This window comes from Gastrolobium bilobum, unplaced genomic scaffold (assembly GCF_033153095.1).
Source record: "Gastrolobium bilobum isolate Gb01-03AN ecotype WA unplaced genomic scaffold, APGP_CSIRO_Gbil_v1 utg23374, whole genome shotgun sequence".
Classification (NCBI taxonomy): domain Eukaryota; kingdom Viridiplantae; phylum Streptophyta; class Magnoliopsida; order Fabales; family Fabaceae; genus Gastrolobium; species Gastrolobium bilobum.
Genome location: NW_026897485.1, coordinates 57,565 through 77,926, shown reverse-complemented (window position 1 = coordinate 77,926; position 20,362 = coordinate 57,565). Strand labels below are relative to the sequence as shown.

The following is a 20,362-nucleotide window of genomic DNA, read 5'->3' as shown; positions in this document are numbered from 1 at the left end:
ATTTAAAAATAATTTATAATTTTAAACTATTAAATATATTTTTTTAATTTTTGTGTAATCAACATAATTGTTTATTTAAAATCTTAGATGATGCTTGCAATGTTTTTTTTTTAGTAAATAATTTTTTAAAGTAATTTTGAAAAAATAAAAGATAAAAAACCTTAAATATTAAATTATAATAACATAAAATATGCAATCGATGAGACAGAACGAAACATCTTATCAAATAAAGTAGCATAGGATTACAAAATATGTGTAATAGGGAAAAAAATATTCTCCTCATATAATAAAATTAATTTCTTATTTTTTTATAGTAAAATAGTTTTTAATTATACTTTATTCAGAGAAGCAGATTTACTGTTTACTTCAATTCCTTTTTTGTAATTTAAAAAATCTTTAAATTATTACATACCTTAATTTTATTTTATGATAAAGCCCACGCTAACAAATTCTGAAACAAGAAAAAATTATCATCCGAACAAAGCGACGAGGGTCTTTGTGTCGTGTTTTTCAGCGTTTTCAGAATCGCTTCTCTCAAAACCTGCTTTTTTCTTCTCTGTTTCTTCCATGGCTTCGAAACTCACCCTCGAGGCACCTCACGAAGCCGAGAACCAATTCGAAGTGTCTCTGAGACAAGCCTTCGAGTCACTCGAACCAAAGTTGAGACCTCCTTTCTCTTTAGCCATTCCAAAACCCGATGAGTACACTCAGCTCAACCGCGCAATCCTTCATGGCGTTTTGAGTGAACCCCATTTTGCCAAAACCCACATGAAGCATATGCACGCCCTCGTCACTGATGGGTATGCCATGTTTGTCAATATGCTTGTGAAAATCGTTCACCAGTTGTACCCGAAGCTCACTGGTTCCGTGAAAAACCAATTGCTTTGGGTCACTGAGCAAATGGTTCATGTGTTGGGAATTGGTTACGATAATCTCTTGCTTTCCCTTATGAGGCAAATTGTTGCTGGGGATTTCAGTGATGACAATTTGTTGCTGTGTTCCAAGTTGGTTACCCTCTTCTTGGATCAATGGCAATGCTTCTTAGATGAAGGACCCCATGTTTTGTCTAGTGCATTGTATACCTTTCTTCGAGTTTTAGCTGATCATTGTAGACCCGATGTTGAAAAGTTGGAAACTTTGAGGCAATTGGAGATTAGTTTTTGTGTCAAAATAGTGAGGGAGGAGTTTCATTTGTGTTTGAAAATTGGGAGGGATTTTATTCGGTTGCTGCAGGATTTGGTTCATGTTTCTGAGTTTAAGGCTATATTGGAAGACTTGGTGTTGAATCCATCTGCATTTCACACTTTAGGATTCAACAATGTTTCGCAGATATTCTGCACCAGGACTTCAAGTAGGTATGTTTTACTTAGGATCACTCCTGAAATGGAGATCCAATTGCGGTTTTTGCTTACACATGTGAAGTTGGGGCATCAGCAGAGGCACCAGATGTGGTTTGCCAGAAAGTTTCTCCATGAGCCGGATAGAGAGACTGTCATAATTGATATTGTTCGGTTTATATGTTGTGCTCACCACCCTCCCAATGAAATCATTCAATCTGATGTTCTTCCTAGATGGGCTGTTATTGGTTGGCTTTTGAAGTCATGTAGGAAGAACTATGTTGAGGCCAAAGCCAAACTTGCTTTGTTTTATGATTGGCTCTTCTTTGACGAAGGGGTGGATAATATCATGAACATTGAGCCTGCAATTTTGTTGATGGTGCATTCTATCCCAAAATACAGTGACATGACCCGCACTCTTCTTGAATTCTTGCTACATCTTGTGGACCACTATGATGTGGAACACAAGGGTATCATAGTTAAAGGCGTCTCATCAGCTTTTCAGTTACTTGCCAGAAAGGGTGTGGTCCAATCACTTGATGTTTTGACTTCTTGTCCTGCACTTTCCCCTGCCCTAAAAGAGGGCCTGAGCAGGTTATTATCGGATGTAAAGCTTGGAAGTTCTACTGGATTTCTGCCAGGATTGTTCCCTGCCCAGCATGGCCACCTTTGAGTTTCTCAAATTTGTCCTTAAACTTATCCAAGGCAGGTAAGAATATTATAGAAGTATGTGTGAAGAATTACACACAAGTGTAGTCCTGATTTATAACTAAATTGCAACTTATGATATTATATATATTTTTCCATTAAAAAATGCAGACAGCAATTTCTTCTGTCTACAGATCCCCTTGCTCCTTTGTGAAGAAGTAGCTGTTTTGTTGGGAATATGCGAAAAAAATAACCAAATGCAATTTTAAGTGTGATTATTAGTTTCATGTGCCATGTCATGTGATAGTCCAGAGCAATGATATTAGAGACCAAATAGCTGCTAGATGTGTAATTCTATATGAAATTCGAAGAATCATCCTGAATTTTAAATATTTGTACAACTATTTGACTTCTGTTACACATTTTGAAAAATTCAAGCACTGCCATTGAGAAGGGTACACTTTTTAATTTTGTAGGCGACAATAGGCTGAGGTTTTTCTCTGGCAGTCATTTACATGACTCTTTGGTGGCCACAGCCCACAAGTAATCTAATATAGAGTCACGTGCCTGTAGCTAAAGATGTATAAAGCGTCTCATATGTGAGCTTGAGCTTCTGAAACGAAGTCTTATCTCCTTACCTAATGATATTCTGATTATATGAATTGCTTTCTCACTCAGTTTCTATACAGTGCAAAGGAAGGAAGACCTTATGTAGAAACCTGCTATTGACAGGTGCTTGGAATTGGATGCTATCATCTTTTACATGCTTTCAGAAAAATAGGATTGACTATTCTGTAATATATTTAATAGTTCGGATATACTTATTTACAATCAACTTAATCTCCATTGATTTTCGTCAATCTAACGGTTATAATTTATTGAATTTATTGGAAATTAATAATTAAATAATAAATGCGACCCAATAATTTTCAATAAATAATAACCGTTAGATTGACGGAAATCAATGGTGATTGGGTTGGTGGTATAGGTGATAAACTTTTTTAGGGGTAAGTATATCATTTCTCTATATTTAATAGTTGTTCTCATAATTAATTTTTGAAAGTTGAATTTCTTTATAAGTGTAATTTCACGTGCACCGATAGAATTTGCTGTTGATAACTCAATTATTTTTAGCATGTGTCCAAATATTCAGATCATTTTTGTAAATATATAAAGGGAATATGATTTCTCCATCTGCCATAGAAATGATATCTGCGGTTCCTCTCACATTGATTTTCATGTTCTTTTTTTTCTTTTTCTTTTTAAAAAAAACTTAATAGTTTGAATTTTTTGTTTCAAAGGCAAATATTATCTTTCTGTCACCGTGCAAAAATGATAATCCCTTATAAATTAATAAAATCAAATGAACAAGTTTTAATAGACATATTGGCTAGTATCATACTATCATTTACAATTCAAAAATACAAAAATAAATGTTAAACATTAAACAGATAAATTCTTAATTTTTTGAAATTTATAAACAACTTGTAACATGAAATTTTTGAACAAAATAAATAAAAATCAAATATAAACAATATAAACTTTCCATCGATAATTAAATCTATTATGTAGCTTAAGCAAAAATATTTATATTAGTTTTATAATTATTTCTGTACACAGCTTTTTAACTTTAAAAAACAGCCAAATTATTTCATCCAGGGACAAAATGAAAATAACAAAAAATTAAGATTTCAAATATTCCATGCTTCGCTGCATAACTACATTCAGTCCTAAGAGGGCTATCGCACCCTTCAAATCTTACACATATTTTTGGCGTTTATCCACCATAGAATTAGTTAGCTTGAATTTATTGACAATAGCATTAGTGAGTTAATTTTGGCATTCATTGACGACAGAATTTGTGAGTTATTTTTAGGATATTAGTACAATTTTAAAATACTACCTAACAGAGTTTACACCCCGCGTCTGTATCAACCGGCGGGCTAACAATGCAAGATCAAGAAATGCTTTCGATGACAAAAAAAATGTGCAGATAACTTTCCTCGTGTATGATCTACTATTTCCTAAGATAAAGATTCTCAATGGTCACCGAGTACTCCTAGATTCTTTAAGTAAATTGCATGTACTAACAATCAAACAACGGTAAAGTATATATCATTTTAAAAGATGTAAAATTGTGTCATTTTAAGATAGATAGAGAGGTAGATAAAGAAAGAGAGTTGACAAAAAAAATAAAAATGTGATCCCACTTCTTTATGAGAATGAAAGAATATAAATTATGTCATTTAAAAGGATAAACACTTTTTTCATCAAATAAAGAATAAGCGATGCTCGACTAATGACAAATAACATATTTCTGACAACCAAAGGACTGAACCGCAACTAAACAGAGACATAATATGTACTTTGTCAAATAAAACTGCGCGTTTGTATGTCTTCCACAGCCCATAATATCTAAGTACAATCTTTCACTTTCTTGTGTATGAAAAACTAACACTCAGGATAAGAAATGGATTTATTACATTGAAAATCATTTTCAACTAAACAAAAGAGAAAGCAAAGGGGCAAAAAATAATTTCTCTCGACTATTTCTTGCATCTACCACAGTACCATTGAAATATTAACTAATCAGAAGGGATCTATCTAGTGGTGAAAATTGACCAGAAATAAAATTTGAGAAAAAAGCTCCTGGTCCAGTAGCTCATCAGCGTATCTGGGAAGGTGAACAGAGCAGTCCAGAAGCATCTGCCCCAGTAACTGCAAGATCACAAACAGTACATAGCTGCCCCTCCTGACTTGGCACAAAACGAGAAGTGCAATATGGGCAAGAGACATCCTTCTGTCCACGATAGATTGGCACATAGGTTGCACCACAAATTACAAATGGGTTCCGGAAATCATAGTTCAACTGTGCAGCATCAGTCATATTTTTTTCTGCAGCTGCCAGCACTTGCCGTGCTATCTTAACTTGGCTTTCAATGGTAGGATTTGTCTCAAGTAGCCTCCTGGCAAAGTTACCAGCCGTGGCAAGGTTCTTTGCCTTGAAGCAGACAGTCATTGCATTCTGCAAAGCTATCCTCAAGTGAGGTGCTTGAAGGTTGCAGTGAGTGAAATAAGCTGCAAGCTCCTGCTGTCGAGCTGGATTGTCCTTAATTTCCCTCCTCTTCAGTTCCATCTGCAAACCCAAAACATACTCTTTGACTATGATAATCAGTTCCTTCACATCATCCACTTCCCTCCTTGACTCAACGACAATCAAAGGAATTGTATGAAGAATATTAACAAATGTCCGAAGAGCCTCATTGATTTTCCCAGAAGTAAATAACCTATAACCAGCTCTAAGCTTTTCATCCAATTGAGACAATTTGAAAGGAAGTGCTGGTGGTCCTCTTACATTTGCACTAGATGACTCGGTCCAACCTCTTTCAACTGCAAGTGATATGACTGGAGCAGAAGAAAATGCACGCAGATAGGAATGACTGCCAGTATGAAGATCAAAAAACATGGATCTCAAGGGTATAAAATTTGTTATCCCAAGTTGTCGGTTCAGTAACCTCATTGCGGTGTCAAAATTTCCAGCAGCAGCATGATCAGCCGCAAGAGATGATTTCTGAGTCCATATATGGCTTACCGGCACGCCAGGAGTTGGGGCCACAAAAACTGAAGATTGAGTACTGATAGAAGCTTTTGGGGTGTCAGCTTCAGGACCCAGCTCTAAATCCTCCATCTCCCATCCAACCTCTTCATCATTTTCTTCAGCAACTTCTCCATCCTCCAAAATCGCAGCAACATCTCCATTTTGTAGGCCATCTGCATCAACTATGCCAAGCTCCTCACCCCAATCACCATCAGCAGCCTCATACTCTTCTTCATCAGTAACTCCCCTGCCTGTATTGTCAAACGCCCCATCAAACATGCCCCGCATGACCCTGAGAAGGGGCCAATCACTTTCGCACATGACAGGTGATGGCGGCATCAAGAGAGACGGTATTTTTCCCTCGGGCAAAGATGGAACATTATCTCCCAGTTCAGCTGCAAGCCGTTCTGCAACATCGTTTAGCCCATGGATGGAAGCAGTGATGTAGGCAAGATGCAAATGGCCCACATTTTCCAAGATCTTTACCCGTTCGCGAACATCGCCCATATACAAGGCATTGTGAAACTGCCCCATCACATCATTCTTGACTTCGGCAATTTTCAGCATCTTTGATAGTTTCTCCACGTTACCAGTGATAAGGTAAAGGAAAGACAATCTCTCAAAATTTTTGGTCCTCTGGTATGCAAACTCTACTATACCAGCATTGCCTTGGCGAAGAGCCTCAACCCCTAAACGATACCAGTGATCTTTCTCATCAATTGCTGTAGCTGATGCAACTGCAATTTGAATGTTCCCACTCTCTAAAGCCAAATTGAACCGAATTCTCTCATCTTTCACAAAATGCAGGGCAACCTCAGGAAAGCCCTTCTGTTGAAGATAAGCAATCACAGCCTGCCCACAAAGCTGTGAGTTCCTTATCATGTTCATAACATGGTCGTATCTTTTCTTCAAGAGGGAAAGCTTAAAAATATATTCAGTTGCATCAATAATTATAGCTCTGCTCTTTCCATTCCGATCCAGGCAGAAGATTGTGTTTCCAGAAACCCGTGTGATATAAATTGGAATGTCCAGTGTTTTTATGATCCCATTATCTCCATTTGGAAGACAGTATTTGATGTGATTTAGTGTTGTATAAATAAACACACCATTGTCATCCCAGGCTCCACTTTTTACACGGATTGTCTCATGGAGGGTGCATTGGTGCACGAGTTTCTTGCTAGCAATTATAATGGCATGTTTGCTGAGCAAAGCAACATGTTCCATGTCATCAGACCATACAACATATTTGATAAAAGGGGTCTGAAGATCACCAAGAACAATCCTCTGCTGAAGATCAAATATAACAACCCTATCCTCTGACCTACACAGCAGGTTTCCTGTTCCTGCATAGAATATAGCATCAGCAGCAATTGGAAGGACACTCTTTTTAACAATCTCATTCTTCAAATTTTTTATAAGGACTTGATTGTTGCTCTTCTCAAGCACAGCAAACCGATTACGAGCAACAAAGATTGCTGATCCTCCATGTCCTCTTTTTGCATCTTGCACATCACCCCTACCGTAACTGTCCTTTGATATGCAATACAACTCATAAGATCCACCATCTACATCTGAGCACAGAAGAAATGCATTTTCAGTTGGGCTATAGGAAAGAGTCTTCGGACTTTGATTCAAGCTTAAAGAGCCTGGTCGCCGAAATGGAAGTACTTGTGTATCTCTTTGTGTTGAGAATTCGTAGACACACAAGAACCGATCTTTTGTATAGAACAAAGAATCACCACTAACCACAAAAGCAGGTCTTTCTCTCTCCAGCTTAAAAACAATCATGCCACTGTCATGACCAGCTGCCAACAGATTCATTTCAGGATGCGCTGCAAGAATCCAAAACCTATCATGCTCCCGGCGGAACGTCTGAATCCCTGTTCGCTTCGTTGCATCCCATATGCGAATACTTTTATCTTCAGAATTTGACACAATGATATCCTGTTTGGCGTGGAACATAACACATGAAACATTATTCATGTGCCCCCTCAAAGTGTCCACTTCCCATGCTTTTGTGTCTGAAAATAGAGACATATTTTATTATCAGCATAAACAAGATCACTTCAAATACTACAAGTTTATTTTTCACTATATACTACAAGATCTAATGCATCCAAAAACTAGCTTGACAATAGATTTCGTTTTCACCCCAACAAATACATCTAAGTTTCTCAACACACTTATGTTAACATGTTAATCAGAATAGCATCAATACTAAAAATAAGGGCAACCTAGTGCAAGAGAGCTGCCGCTCAGCACACGAATCGAACGTGTGACCTACAGGTCACTTGGCAACATCATTATCCAGACAGCTCACCATGTAAAATAAATAGGTTTCACATTTACCATTCATCCTCCAAAGTTTGACTTGGCGGTCATCAGCCGCGGACACAATGAGAGGCAGTGTGGGATGAAATGAAGCCCAATTGACACCACGGTCATGACCTTCCAACACATACTTAACAACAGCATCAACACCACCAAAGAGATCAGTGTTCATCTGACTGAGTCGCAGTATGTCATCTGCAGGAGAAGCAGTTTTCCTCTTGAGAGAACTAATATCCCAAACACGAACAGTCTGATCCAGAGAGGCCGAAACAACAAGATCCTCTTTAGGATGGAACAAGGCACACATAACATAATGATTGTGGCCAGTTAAAACAGATATACAAGTACGCGATTGCCAGTTCCAGATGCGAATGGTTTGATCATCACTTGCACTCACAATCCACGGGTTCTCATGATGAAATTGAACGGTGCGGATGTAATCAAGGTGTCCTAGAAGAGTAAACAAACACCTATGCAGCTTGTAGTTCCAAACCTTAATCTTATAATCATCACCTAAAATCACGATGAAAAACCTAATCATTAGTGACTGAAAATGGTTAATAAGCTTCAGATCTAATAGATGGAGAAATTGATAGTACCTCCGGAGACAAAGAGAGGCTGAGAATTGTGGAAATGAACGCCACGGACGGGGCCATCGTGTTCGTCGAACTTGTCGATGAGTGTTCCCATGCGGTAATCCCATAGCTGGATAACGCCGCTGTGGAGGCTGGCAAGGATCCATGGCCTCTTGGTGTGGAAACTGAGGCCCTTCACTCTGTTACTCTTGGTCTCGAACTTGGTCAACATCTTGTTGAAATGGAAATGGAGATTAGGGTTAAGAGAATGGAGATCAAAAGAACTAACAAACAAGAAAGAGGGTTTTTGTGTGTAGATCGGATTGAGATCTGGGATCCTTCGTCACCCTCTCTCCTTTCAAGAATATCCACGTTACTACTTACTTGACTCCTATCTTATATTTTTTAGGGAAAAATTTAAAAAATAAAATAAAATCCATCCTATTATTTTGAATCACTTACACTCTTATTTTTTTAATTATTTAAGGAATATGATATTTTATTACCAAATAATATTACTATCAATGTCACTATCATATCTTAACCATTAATTTTCGTCAATAAACATTCACAAATCAAATTCTTTAATTAATTATTTATTCGCAATAAATGATAACCGTTGATTAACAAAAATCAACGGTTAAGATATGATAATAACATTATTTGGTAGAGACAGGATCCGTTTACAAACTTTTTTTGCAATTACACTAATGTAGGACCGGTCGTACACTGTGAGATTAATGTAAGACCGGTCCTACATAGTATAATTTGTAAGAGTTTATAAACAAAAAAGTTTGTAAATATAACCTGCCCCTATTTGGTAATAACAATATCATATCTCATTACTTAATCCCTTGTAGTTTTTTCTATTCATTCCTATATTTTATATTTATTTTTAACTTGAATATATAACCTAATACAAATTACACAAACTCCTCTTCTTCTTCTTTTTTTGGTAGACACACAAACTCCCCACTGTTAGACCAATTCTAATAACTTTATATTTTATATGAAAAATATTTTCTCGTGCAATAAGAAATAATTTTTTTTTTTTGGTAGTTGGTAGGGCATAGCCCCAACCAACAAATTACAAAAGACTAACTCTACGCCTATGGCGGAACAGTGATCATTTCGTCACTGTTGGCCAAAAAAATTATCAGACTGCCATGCCAACAGTAAATTTTGCCAAAATGCCACGTGGCATATTTCGCTACACTGTGTAGCGAAATATGCGTGCAAATAATTTGCTACACAGTGTAACGAAATATGCCACGTCAGAACCAAAAATGCCACGTGTCAAAATTGAAGAAATTCGCTACATAGGGTAGCGAATTTCTACAATTTCGACACATGGCATTTTTGGTTCTGAGCAGTCTGACGTGGCATATTTCGCTACACTGTGTAGCGAATTATTTGCATACATATTTCGCTACACAGTGTAGCGAAATATGTCACGTGACATTTTAGCAAAATTTACGGTTGGCGTGACAGTCTGGTAATTTTTTTGGCCAACACTGACACTTTAGTCACTGTTGCCACCTATGGCTAACAGAAGCCAAATCCCCTGATACTAAGACACTAAGATCTAAATGAATATTATAAAAAATAACACAATTAGAATTCCTATCTTGAGTCAAGTGGTAGTTTGTCAACCAATCAGCACACACATTTTCTTCCTATAACAGTGTTGGAACATAACTCTCCAATCCTTCTTGATCCACGCTCGAATGCGAGACACCATGTGATTCTCTCGGGCTTCATTATCAGATTTGGTAAGCATAGTGATTACAGATGTTGAATCAGTTTCAATAATGATTTTATGAAGTCCTCTTTCCGAAGCTAGTTGCAATGCCTTGAGAACGCCCTAAAATTCAGCAGTGAGGGCTGATCTCTACATGTGCCAATTTTTAGAGCAAAGCCTCCTAACCACTCTCCTGCCTGATCTCTACAAATTCCTCCACAAGCTGCTGGTCCAGAATTCCCTCCAACCATCCGTGTTAATTTTAACCCAATCATCCACTGGAGGCTCCCATTTAATATACATCTCTACCAGCTATCTCCTACCTCCAGCCCCAACCACTTTAGCGCTTGCTGTCTGAATGTCCTGCAGCCACTTGTCTCTTATGTTTTTGCATATCTCCATAGGTGGAATTACCTCTCCATGAACCCTTGGATTTCTCCATTTCCAAACTAACCAGCATGTAAACAAAGAAGGTGGATCTCCAATTTTTTGTTCCCATTTTATCATCACCATTTTTTTCGTTCAACTAAATTATGTCTCCATGCATTCGGTATTGTATTTTCCCATAAATTGTATATCTCTGTACAATCCCTTAATACACGTAGTATACTTTCTGGTTCCTCACGACAAATGGGGCAAGTCTCCTCAATGTCACTCCATTTTGCAGCCCAAGATTTTGTGGGAAGACGAAAATAAAGGATTTTCCACATAAATATTTTTATACACTGTGGTCCTTTCCAATTCCACAAATTCCTCCATGTTTTTTCTGCCTGAAGATTTCCTGCTCTGTTCCATATTTCTGCAGAGATTGCATGGTAGACATTCTTAACACTAAATCCATTCCCTTCACCCACTCTTTAAGATGCGGGGTCAGGTGACTCTGAATTATTTTTATGTCCTCCTCTGATATCCATCTACCAGTGATACTAAAATCCTAGTTACCATCTTGGTTAACTAGATCGCAAGGTTTTTTGCAGATTTCTTGCTCTGGTATGTTTCCTATTCTTCTGTGAATCAATGGACCTAATTCTGATATCCAATTATCAGTCCAGAAATTGATTAACTTCCCATCCCCTACCTCTCATCCTACATATTGTTTAATTTTCTCCCAAACCTTACACACATTTTTCCACAATCGCGAGTCCCATGCTTTACTCATGAGATTCTCATTTTCCCGCCTAGAGCCACAATACTTGGTTCTTAGCACCTTAACCCAGAGGATATCTTTATCCGATTGTATCTGCCAAGCAATTTCCCCCACAAAAGCCTCATTCATCCTGACCAATAAGAGATAACTTTGTAAGACATCAAAGTTCGTACAATTTTTTTTTTACTAGATAGTGGGATTGACCACTTGTTAGGTCTATAACACAAGAGCTGCTGTTTCATGTGATATGATAAAAGAGAAACACATTTTATAGTAATATATAGTGTTACGCTTTTTCTGCAGTTACTGCAGATAAGTTATCTGCAGTAAGCCCAATACGACGTCATTTTAGGGAGAAAATCATGATGTTTTTGTAATTTTAATTTATTTCAGGGTTATAATAATTTTTATATTTGTAATTTTTTAAGATTTCAATACCAAAACGACGTCGTTTTGGGAATAAATATAAATAATTTATCTGTAGTAACATTTTTCCCTAATATATATAATAAATAAAAAGGGAAATATATATTTCCAATCTCTCTCTCTCTTTTATAATTCTCTTACAAACCGTTTGTATTAGTCTAAACTTATATTTCTTATTTACAAAAAAAAAAAAAAAACTTATATTTCTTATAACAAAATAGCATTAATTGAAAACTGATGATTTGATCTAATAATAAGGAAATGTAAAAAATAAATAAATATAATTTGCCTTATATATATAATTTAATAAGTGTAATTCAATTGGTAACACAAATTGAGTAAGTGAGAGAAAATAGATTCAATTCCCACCAAATATATATTTGAAGATATCTGAGAATGACTCGCCTCAAAAAAATAGTTATTGTTCCGATATGATAAATCAGGATGTCTAACCAACCTAATGGTTGGTATGTTTCTGTTGGATCTGTGTGTCCTCTCTCAGGTATTTGTAGGAGAGATCAACGGATCACTGTATACTATAATAAATGGTATAGCCGAAGGGTGGAGTGTGTGCACAGTGACAGTGACAGCTAAGAAAGAGAGGATTTAGAATCTGTATACATTATTAGCTTAACCCCTTATTTATAGAGGTTACCTGGCAACTGTTAGGAATATTGGGGAGTTCAAGTCCAACTGCTTAGCTGTCTGGATTAGATCGTCATTAATAGAATATTTCCTTCCTTTCGTTCTGTCCTTTATTGGTCCTTCTAGAATATGAACCTTTGTCAAATCCATAACAGTTATATTTAAAAAAAAATACTTTGAATAGTTTTCATATCTTTAAATAGTTTTTGCGCATGCTACCTTGTAAGCATCTTCTAATTACATGGAACTAAAAAGAAATGAAAAATTTGATTACTTATGAGAAAAAAAAAAACATGATTCAAGCATCAAAGCATGTGTTTAAAGGCCTGCATATAAGGTAACAATAAAATTTTGATGATAAATAAATTAATTCCTCTTATTTTATTGATTGATTTCACAAGAGTCATGAACTAAGAATATATTAATGGTCAATATCTTATATGATTTCCAAAAAATGCAACAATATATCATATAATCGGAAAATTTTATAATATTATCCTACATAACAAAAAAATAGTACAATAATATATTTAAAATTATTTAATTATATTATACTTTTATTTTTATATTAATTTCATAATTATCAGGTTCATTCACTTATTCTAAATTATATTTTTCATCATTCAAAAATAATAATTTATTAACATAAATTCTTTAATTATATTATATTTTCATTTTCTTGATTATTTTTTTCATTAATTAATATATTTTTACTTGATATCTCAACAATTAATAGAACATTAAATGTAAGTCTGAAAATTGAGAAAATAATATTGAAAGGGCACTCTTATTTTAAATCCGATCATATTTGTATCAACAAAAAAAAAATCCGAGTTAAACAGGATTAAAATAGCATGAATACTGAATTTTTTTTGAGTAAAAAGCAAAACTTTAATAATTTCTTTGTTCTTCTTTATCAATAGTCCACGAAAGAAATATTACCAACTCAATTCAATTCTTATATACTTCTTCAATCTATTTTTATTTTTATTTTTTTGGATTACATACTTCTTCAATCAATTATTTGTACTGAATTATCAATATTTAATATAAAGAGAAAAACTTTGAATAAAGAAATAAGACAAAATATATAATTTATCAATTCTTAATTTCCCACCCTTGTTAACCTCTCATTTAAAAAAAATAAAAAAAAATCTCGCGTGAATACTTAAGAAGAATACGCATTATTTCCCAAAATATTTCCATTTAAAATCTCTCGTGATTACGCAAGAAAATTATGTATTACCATCCTACACATTATTAAATATTATTGGAGTCATAGAGTTATGCCGTTTCACCTTGCTCAGTTATTTGATCACGATCTTCAGGGAATCTCCTCTTGTAGGGGTATAGACCCTGGATAGTTATTTTTTGTTTCTGGTTGTTTGTTTGTTTTTGTTTGGGGCTTCGCCCCTTAATGTTATCAAAAAAAAAAAAAATATTATTGCCCCCCTAAAAGTAAATACTGAGAACTGTTGTGTTATTACTTAATAAGTAAAAAAAGATTTCATTTTCAAGCTTTGAGGGCCTGTTTAAATACTCTTTTTAAAATCAATTTTTTAGTTTAAAAAAAAAATCTTTTTCATACTTTTGTAAAAAATATTTTAAAAAAAAATGTTTGTCATTTTAAAAAAACTGTGTCATTATTAATGAAACTATGTTATTTTGGTCCATTTTTGCATTCTCTCTCTTCTATTTTCTTTTCTTCCTAATTTTATAAAAATATATATATATATAAAAAAATCAAAAATAGATCAAAACAGTAATTTTATTAAAAATAACACAAAATTGTCTCATTTAAAATGATAAATACTTTTCCTTTTTTTTTAAAAATCATATTTTTTTTGTTTTGTTTTTAGTAGTATTATGAAATCCTACTCGACCTAGAATCCGGCAAACCAGTCGACTATTGAACCGGTTCGAGTCAAGTATTGAACTTGTCGTATATCGGACCTAGCCAAAATCGGACAATAATCTCAAATCTCAGCTTCCAAAACTGAAGCAATTTGTGGAACAATAAATTAAAAGAATATGACATATGTCATTTTAATGTAGATGAATTTGAAAAGTAAGAGTTCATAACATCTGTCCTTCTGAATGTCATTGATAGGTATGCTTATTGGAATTCTGAATTGCAATTTAAATTGACATAGTAACAGCGTGCATTTTCATTTATTTGTGCTTTATGAACTTATAAAAATGTGATCAGATAATTTTTGAGTTTATTCAGTGAACCTTGTTTAACTTATTTTAAATATGAAAGATATAATTAAATTTATATGTTCAGAATTATATATATCCGAGTTAACTGATCCGACCCATAACCCATCGGTCTGACCAATGACTCAGTACCTCAACCGGGTCAATATCTGGATCGGTATAATAACACTTGTTTTTAGAATCACCTTTAGAGAACAAATCTGAATTGCTTTTATTTTGTGTTTTGACTTTTAACTTTCAAAATATAAAAATATAAAAAGTACTTATTTTATTAATTATTCTACAAAATAATTTCAAGGAAAAAAAAATCAGAATACAATCACACACAACACACTAATTTACCGTGCCTTTACCTTCTCGTTTTTTGTCGTATCAGTTTTTCATTCGAGTATTATTTTTTTAATAAAACCGAACATTTTGTCCTCATAAATTAAAACGGATTTACATCGAGTTTCAATTTTACCATTATTTATGTTTGTTTTTTTAAAAAAAAAAAAAAATCTGATCCTGAAGGTTTAAAAATTTGCAATATTTGCGACTACACACATGCATCTCCCACTGCCAAATGTACCGAGTGTTACGATAAATTTTATGTGGTCTATTATTTTCTTTTAGCCTTACTTATCCATTAGATATGTCCAATGCAGCCTTATGTTTTTTGCAGTTCGGTTCAAATCAGCCATCTATAGGAACTTGACATAGTATCAATAGGAAGATCATATAGTAATTACAAAGTAATTTGGCATCAACATTACAAAGAGAGATCAATGAAGCTATAATATCATATTAAGGATTGATGTTCTTGAATGGTAGTATCTCTTGTTAAGGTTTGACTCAACTAACCTATATCAGACTAACAGATTATATTCCAAACACGCGCTAACATTCACTGCATAATTTAATCAGCAAATTTTGTTTTATCAAAGTTTATATCATGTTCCTTCATGCCATACTAAAACTTCTCATATTAAACTAGTGCGCGTTCCATCTTCATTCCTCATGTTAAGATGGCCCTACTTGGTGCAGAGCTAAGCTCCTAACACTTTTTCACTCCATGATTTTCCAATGAAACAAGACAAATAAAGAAACAATGCATGACTTAGGTTCTATTAATACAGAGAATACAAGAAAAATTAAAAAGGTATTTAAAAAATGTTCATGATTCACATAGCAGGGATGAAGGAATCTTTGCCACCTTTTCATTCTCTTCAATCTCATTTTTCTAACTACAACTTTCAACTCACAAGCTTCCTTTTATTAGCAGCTTCTTCTTCCCTTTCATTAATTTTGATCATAAGCTCCTGCACCTTTCAGCACTCAGACAAAAGGATAAAGCTAGTGAGAAAGAGAGCTTTAATGGGGAAAGATTATACCAAGGAAGATGAACTCAATATATACTTCATGAACTGCAGCAGCAAGGTGATTCTTTAAAAGAAAAATAAGCTCAAATAACCAAATCAATCTAAAGGTTTATAACTTGTTTGTGTGGCACTGTTCTTTATTGCTTCTTAAATGGGTGGTATTCCACCCCCTCCTCCTCTTTTCTTTTTATACCTTATTGGAGAGTTAAATTATAGTTTCAGAAATGGTCGAGCCTCTGACATCAAAACTTCCTAAGCATAATACCTAAAACTCTAGCCCTCCACTGCACTGACAAGAAATGGAAGCACTAGTAAGTTAGAAGGTTTTTGATGGGATGATTCTTTCAGCATTTAAAGTTCAAAATTATTTGATATACCGGTTCCTAATATTTAAAATATATTATCTAGCAACAAGTGAAAGGAGCATCTCTAATCATTCACAGTTCAACAAAGGGTACATGGAGGCTAACGAATTCAAATTAAACATTAACATTCAACGTTCAACAAAGAGAAGAAAGTGATATGAGAATACACGGGAAGACTTTGGTGTTACACAAAAATTACAATATGCATAGATAAGATCTTATTAAGCACATATTTGGTAGATAAACAGGACACGATTTAGACAATGACCATAATGATTTCAGCTACACAAGGAAAATGCACCCGCCGTTGCTCTCTGACAGTAACATGGTTCTAGCCAACTCAAACATGTTATTCATATTTTTAAATGATCTTGGAAGCACCTCAATCTGTTTATTCCTTGGAAAACTAAATGAAAGATGACAAATTCATTCATCAATATGATGTTCTTTTCACTGACTATTAGGCAATCATTTCCCGCACGAAACTTTGATAGATCATGCATTTGGGACCAAAAGATATTACCTGATATATCCCATTATAAATTTTGGAAGAAAGATCTGTGTTAAATCCATGAAGTACTCATTACCAACATCTTCAAAATATATGCTTCCATTCGATGAACGAATAATACTATGTGCCACCAAAAGTTGAATCAACATTCTCCTATGGATGAGGGAATCTTTTGCAGACAATGAAGAAAATGTAAAACATTTTTTTTAGTAGAAGGTAAAGTGATCATAACTTGGTTTGATAAATTGAAATACTTTATCACCTTGTTGGTCAATTTTCACAAGGTTGTTATCCTAAAGTTTAACCAATCCTTTTTTACTCTTTGAAATACATTAAGCTTCCAATGCTTCTAGCTGTTAGAGGTAACCCTGCACATTTTCTCACAATTTCCTTGCCAATTGCCATCGTTTCTTTATTCTCCGACTCTTTCCATTTCCTTACATGAATATTCTTTTAAAAAGAAATGCTATTTGAGTGAACAACTTACATGAATGTTCTTCATCTAGACCGTTTAAAAAGAAATATGAAGATGTACCTGTTATGTTGGTCATTTTCTCGCTATGTGTGGTTATGACTATTTTACTTCATTTTCCTCCTTCAATCAACAAAGTCATTAATCTAAGCCAAAATTCATCATTCTCATTCCACACATCATCTAAGACAAGTAAAAGTCTCTTTTCCTCACCATTTTAACGAGTTCCTGTTGCACCACATCATCTCATCATTAGTTTTTTTTTCTTGAGTTTGATGTTTGTTATTTTAAATGACATAAGTTACATTATTTTATTTTAGTAAAGAGATAGACACACGGAATGAAATTCATGAAGAAAAAGTGAGTGATTTTTTTTAATTTAAATTTTAAATAAACAAATATTATTTTGTGTCTAGATCTCTCTTAAAATGATATAACTTTATATTATTTAAAATGATAAACATTTTTCCCCTTTTTTTTATACAATAGAAAATTGAGATTTGAACCTACAACCTTATCTAAACTGCCTCAACTCCTCACCACTAAATCAATCTAGTGGTTTTCTCATAATTAGTTTTAGATCCTATGATCTTTCATAGCAATAGGCAATAGCTTTCGGGCTCCATTTTTTAAGCATTACTAGTTTTTGGGCCGATACAACATTACTAGTTTAGTAAATGTAGCGGACCAGGCTCAGTTTTAAAGCCCGAACAAATTTTTGGGCCGCTATGGCATTACTAATTTAGTAAAGTAAGAAAAACCAGCATAACTGAGTATTATGTGCATACATGTTTTATTTTTAAAACATCGATTTTTTTTAGTATTTTATAAAAAATTAATTTCTCTATTTAATCATAATATTTAGAAATTAAAATATAGTTTTTTATACATAGAAATTAAAATATTTATTTGGAATAAAATAATATCATGTGCTTGTAAAAACAATTATTTGAAAATGGTTGCACGAATTGTTTTACATCTTATTATGACTTTTTATATTAAAATATTAACATCAATTACATATTTTAATTTTAATTTTTCTTTTAGAAAAGTTTATAATCAAAATATCTTAAATAAAAAATTTTACTGAGATTTTTTAAGTGCAAAAATAAATAAACTAAAACATACATATAGTTGCTAAAATGCTTGTTTTTAGAAAAGTGCAATAGAGTTACATAAATTCAAAATATAATAATAAAAAAATTTGGTTTTATTTTTTAATTTTAAAATTGTTTATTTTAATATATTTGGACATGTTAAGTAACTTTTTTCAATGACATAAATTGTTTTACTCTTTTTTAGTTATTTCATCATTTTATTAATAATGAATTCATATTATTATTAGAAAAGGTATTATATATACACTTATAAGATTAGTAGTCAATACTTAATAGTATAATTAATTACTTATCAACATAAAACTATGCTTGATAATCTAATAATATTATTATTGCTTTAAATATGAATAGATAGGTGTGTGTAGTATTATGCAAAATTGTAACGGCAAGAATAATGTAAAAGAGAAAATAATATTTTAGCAAGGCCGGCCAGTACTGATATATATATAGGGTTTTATTAATCTCTTTTTACATAAGATAGATATCTTATGTTGTAAAGAGAAACTAGGTGGGTCTCACCATTACAAGAAAAAAGAAAAAGAAAAATAAAAGTGAGGTGCAGAAATCGAAGTGAGAGAAAATGAGATAAGCTACCTCATGTAAAAGGAGGCTAATATTTTCCATATATATAACATAAATAAATTCCATGTGTGGTGACTGCTACTCAGTTCCCATTCCCAATGAAGTAGCAATGTTCGTTCAGGCCCCTTCTTTTACAGATTAAGTACAAGATGTGTTGCCTGGCAATGCAGAAACAAAAGGAATCCTATAAGATGGCAAGTTTTGAGACACCTTTTCTTTCACTTTCCCAAGATTTCCTTTTCTTTGTTTGTTACAACTTAATAAATACTATGCATGTCATGTGTTTTCTCTGTTTCTCTTTCCTTTACTCAGTCTTATTTGGATGGTGTAGTCCTTCTTTTCTTTCGGTAATAAAGAGATCCAACACAACACAGACAACCCCAAAGGCAACAATACTATCAAAAAGTATTAATGCTAATCTTTTAATCAATAACTTTACTATCACGTTTCTTGGGACGGCTGAGTCATACAGTTGTTGTCTACCCCAAATGTTTTGTTTTATAATTAAGTCATTCATTGTGCAGTTGCTCTATCGCAAACAGAATTGATGTTTTGTTTATTTAAACTCTTTTCAATCTAATTTTCTTTTATCTATAGTTGTTACAGTATCATATTTCATGGCCATGGGAAACCAAAGGAGATTAAAATACGCTAATTAGCAACAACCTTAATAAGTGAATACGAGGTTCAATATCTTTTAATTTCCTCGAAGCTTCTATGAATATTCATGGTGTTACCAATCAATAATGATCAAGTCTTGCCTCCACAATATAAATTTAAAATGATACAAATTTAAATACCAATTATCATCTCCAAATATTTGACTGAGTCAATTACTTAATTGGTATAGGTCAATCGCTATTGGCTCTGACATCATTTTTACGTGGTCATGGGAAGCCCAGAAATATCTATTGTGCAGCCGTTGCACAATACATTTCATGCGACTAACCAATCAAAATGGAGCAAGAAGCTGTGTTGTCCGTACGGAAAAAGAAAAAAATATTTTTTAATCCACTTGTCATCTTTTTAATTGCAGATGTACATACGACTGCCGTGTAGAAAATGATCTCTGGGAAGCCCAAACCCAAATCAAAGTGACTACCCTTCAAATGTTAATGGATTAAGCTCTGACACTATATTTTAACTAAAAACTTTCACTTATTCATTTTTTTTTTTTGATATATTCCAATCAGTTTATCATTTTGGGACTAGTTTAATTTAGGGCGTCTGTAAATTAAGACTTTAAATCTCTCTCAAAAATAATATTAAGAAATATCAAACACAT

General features: G+C 33.6%; 2 protein-coding genes across 2 annotated transcripts; one reads left to right on the top strand and one right to left on the bottom strand.

Annotated features, from left to right (window-relative positions):
• Positions 1-567: 567 nt before the first annotated feature.
• LOC133307307 (uncharacterized) lies at positions 568-2,010 on the top strand. The gene has a single exon (XM_061507796.1). It carries the CDS (start codon positions 568-570, stop codon positions 2,008-2,010), a length of 1,443 nt encoding a protein of 480 aa, XP_061363780.1.
• Positions 2,011-4,281: 2,271 nt separating this feature from the next.
• LOC133307315 (coatomer subunit alpha-1-like) lies at positions 4,282-8,833 on the bottom strand. The gene is made up of 3 exons (XM_061507805.1): positions 8,514-8,833; positions 7,933-8,427; positions 4,282-7,604 (listed from the first exon to the last, which is right to left on the bottom strand). The coding sequence occupies exons 1-3, from the start codon at positions 8,719-8,721 to the stop codon at positions 4,651-4,653; spliced, it is 3,657 nt and encodes a 1,218-aa protein (XP_061363789.1). The 5' UTR covers positions 8,722-8,833; the 3' UTR covers positions 4,282-4,650.
• Between the last annotated feature and the right edge of the window lie 11,529 nt (positions 8,834-20,362).

Coding starts and splice junctions, on each gene's coding strand:
- LOC133307307 (XM_061507796.1), top strand. CDS start 568: ATGGCTTCGAAACTCACCCTCGAGGCACCTCACGAAGCCGAGAACCAA.
- LOC133307315 (XM_061507805.1), bottom strand. CDS start 8,721: ATGTTGACCAAGTTCGAGACCAAGAGTAACAGAGTGAAGGGCCTCAGT. Junction 8,428..8,513: donor GCCTCTCTTTGTCTCCGGAG/GTACTATCAATT, acceptor TCGTGATTTTAG/GTGATGATTATAAGATTAAG. Junction 7,605..7,932: donor CAAACTTTGGAGGATGAATG/GTAAATGTGAAA, acceptor CTCTATTTTCAG/ACACAAAAGCATGGGAAGTG.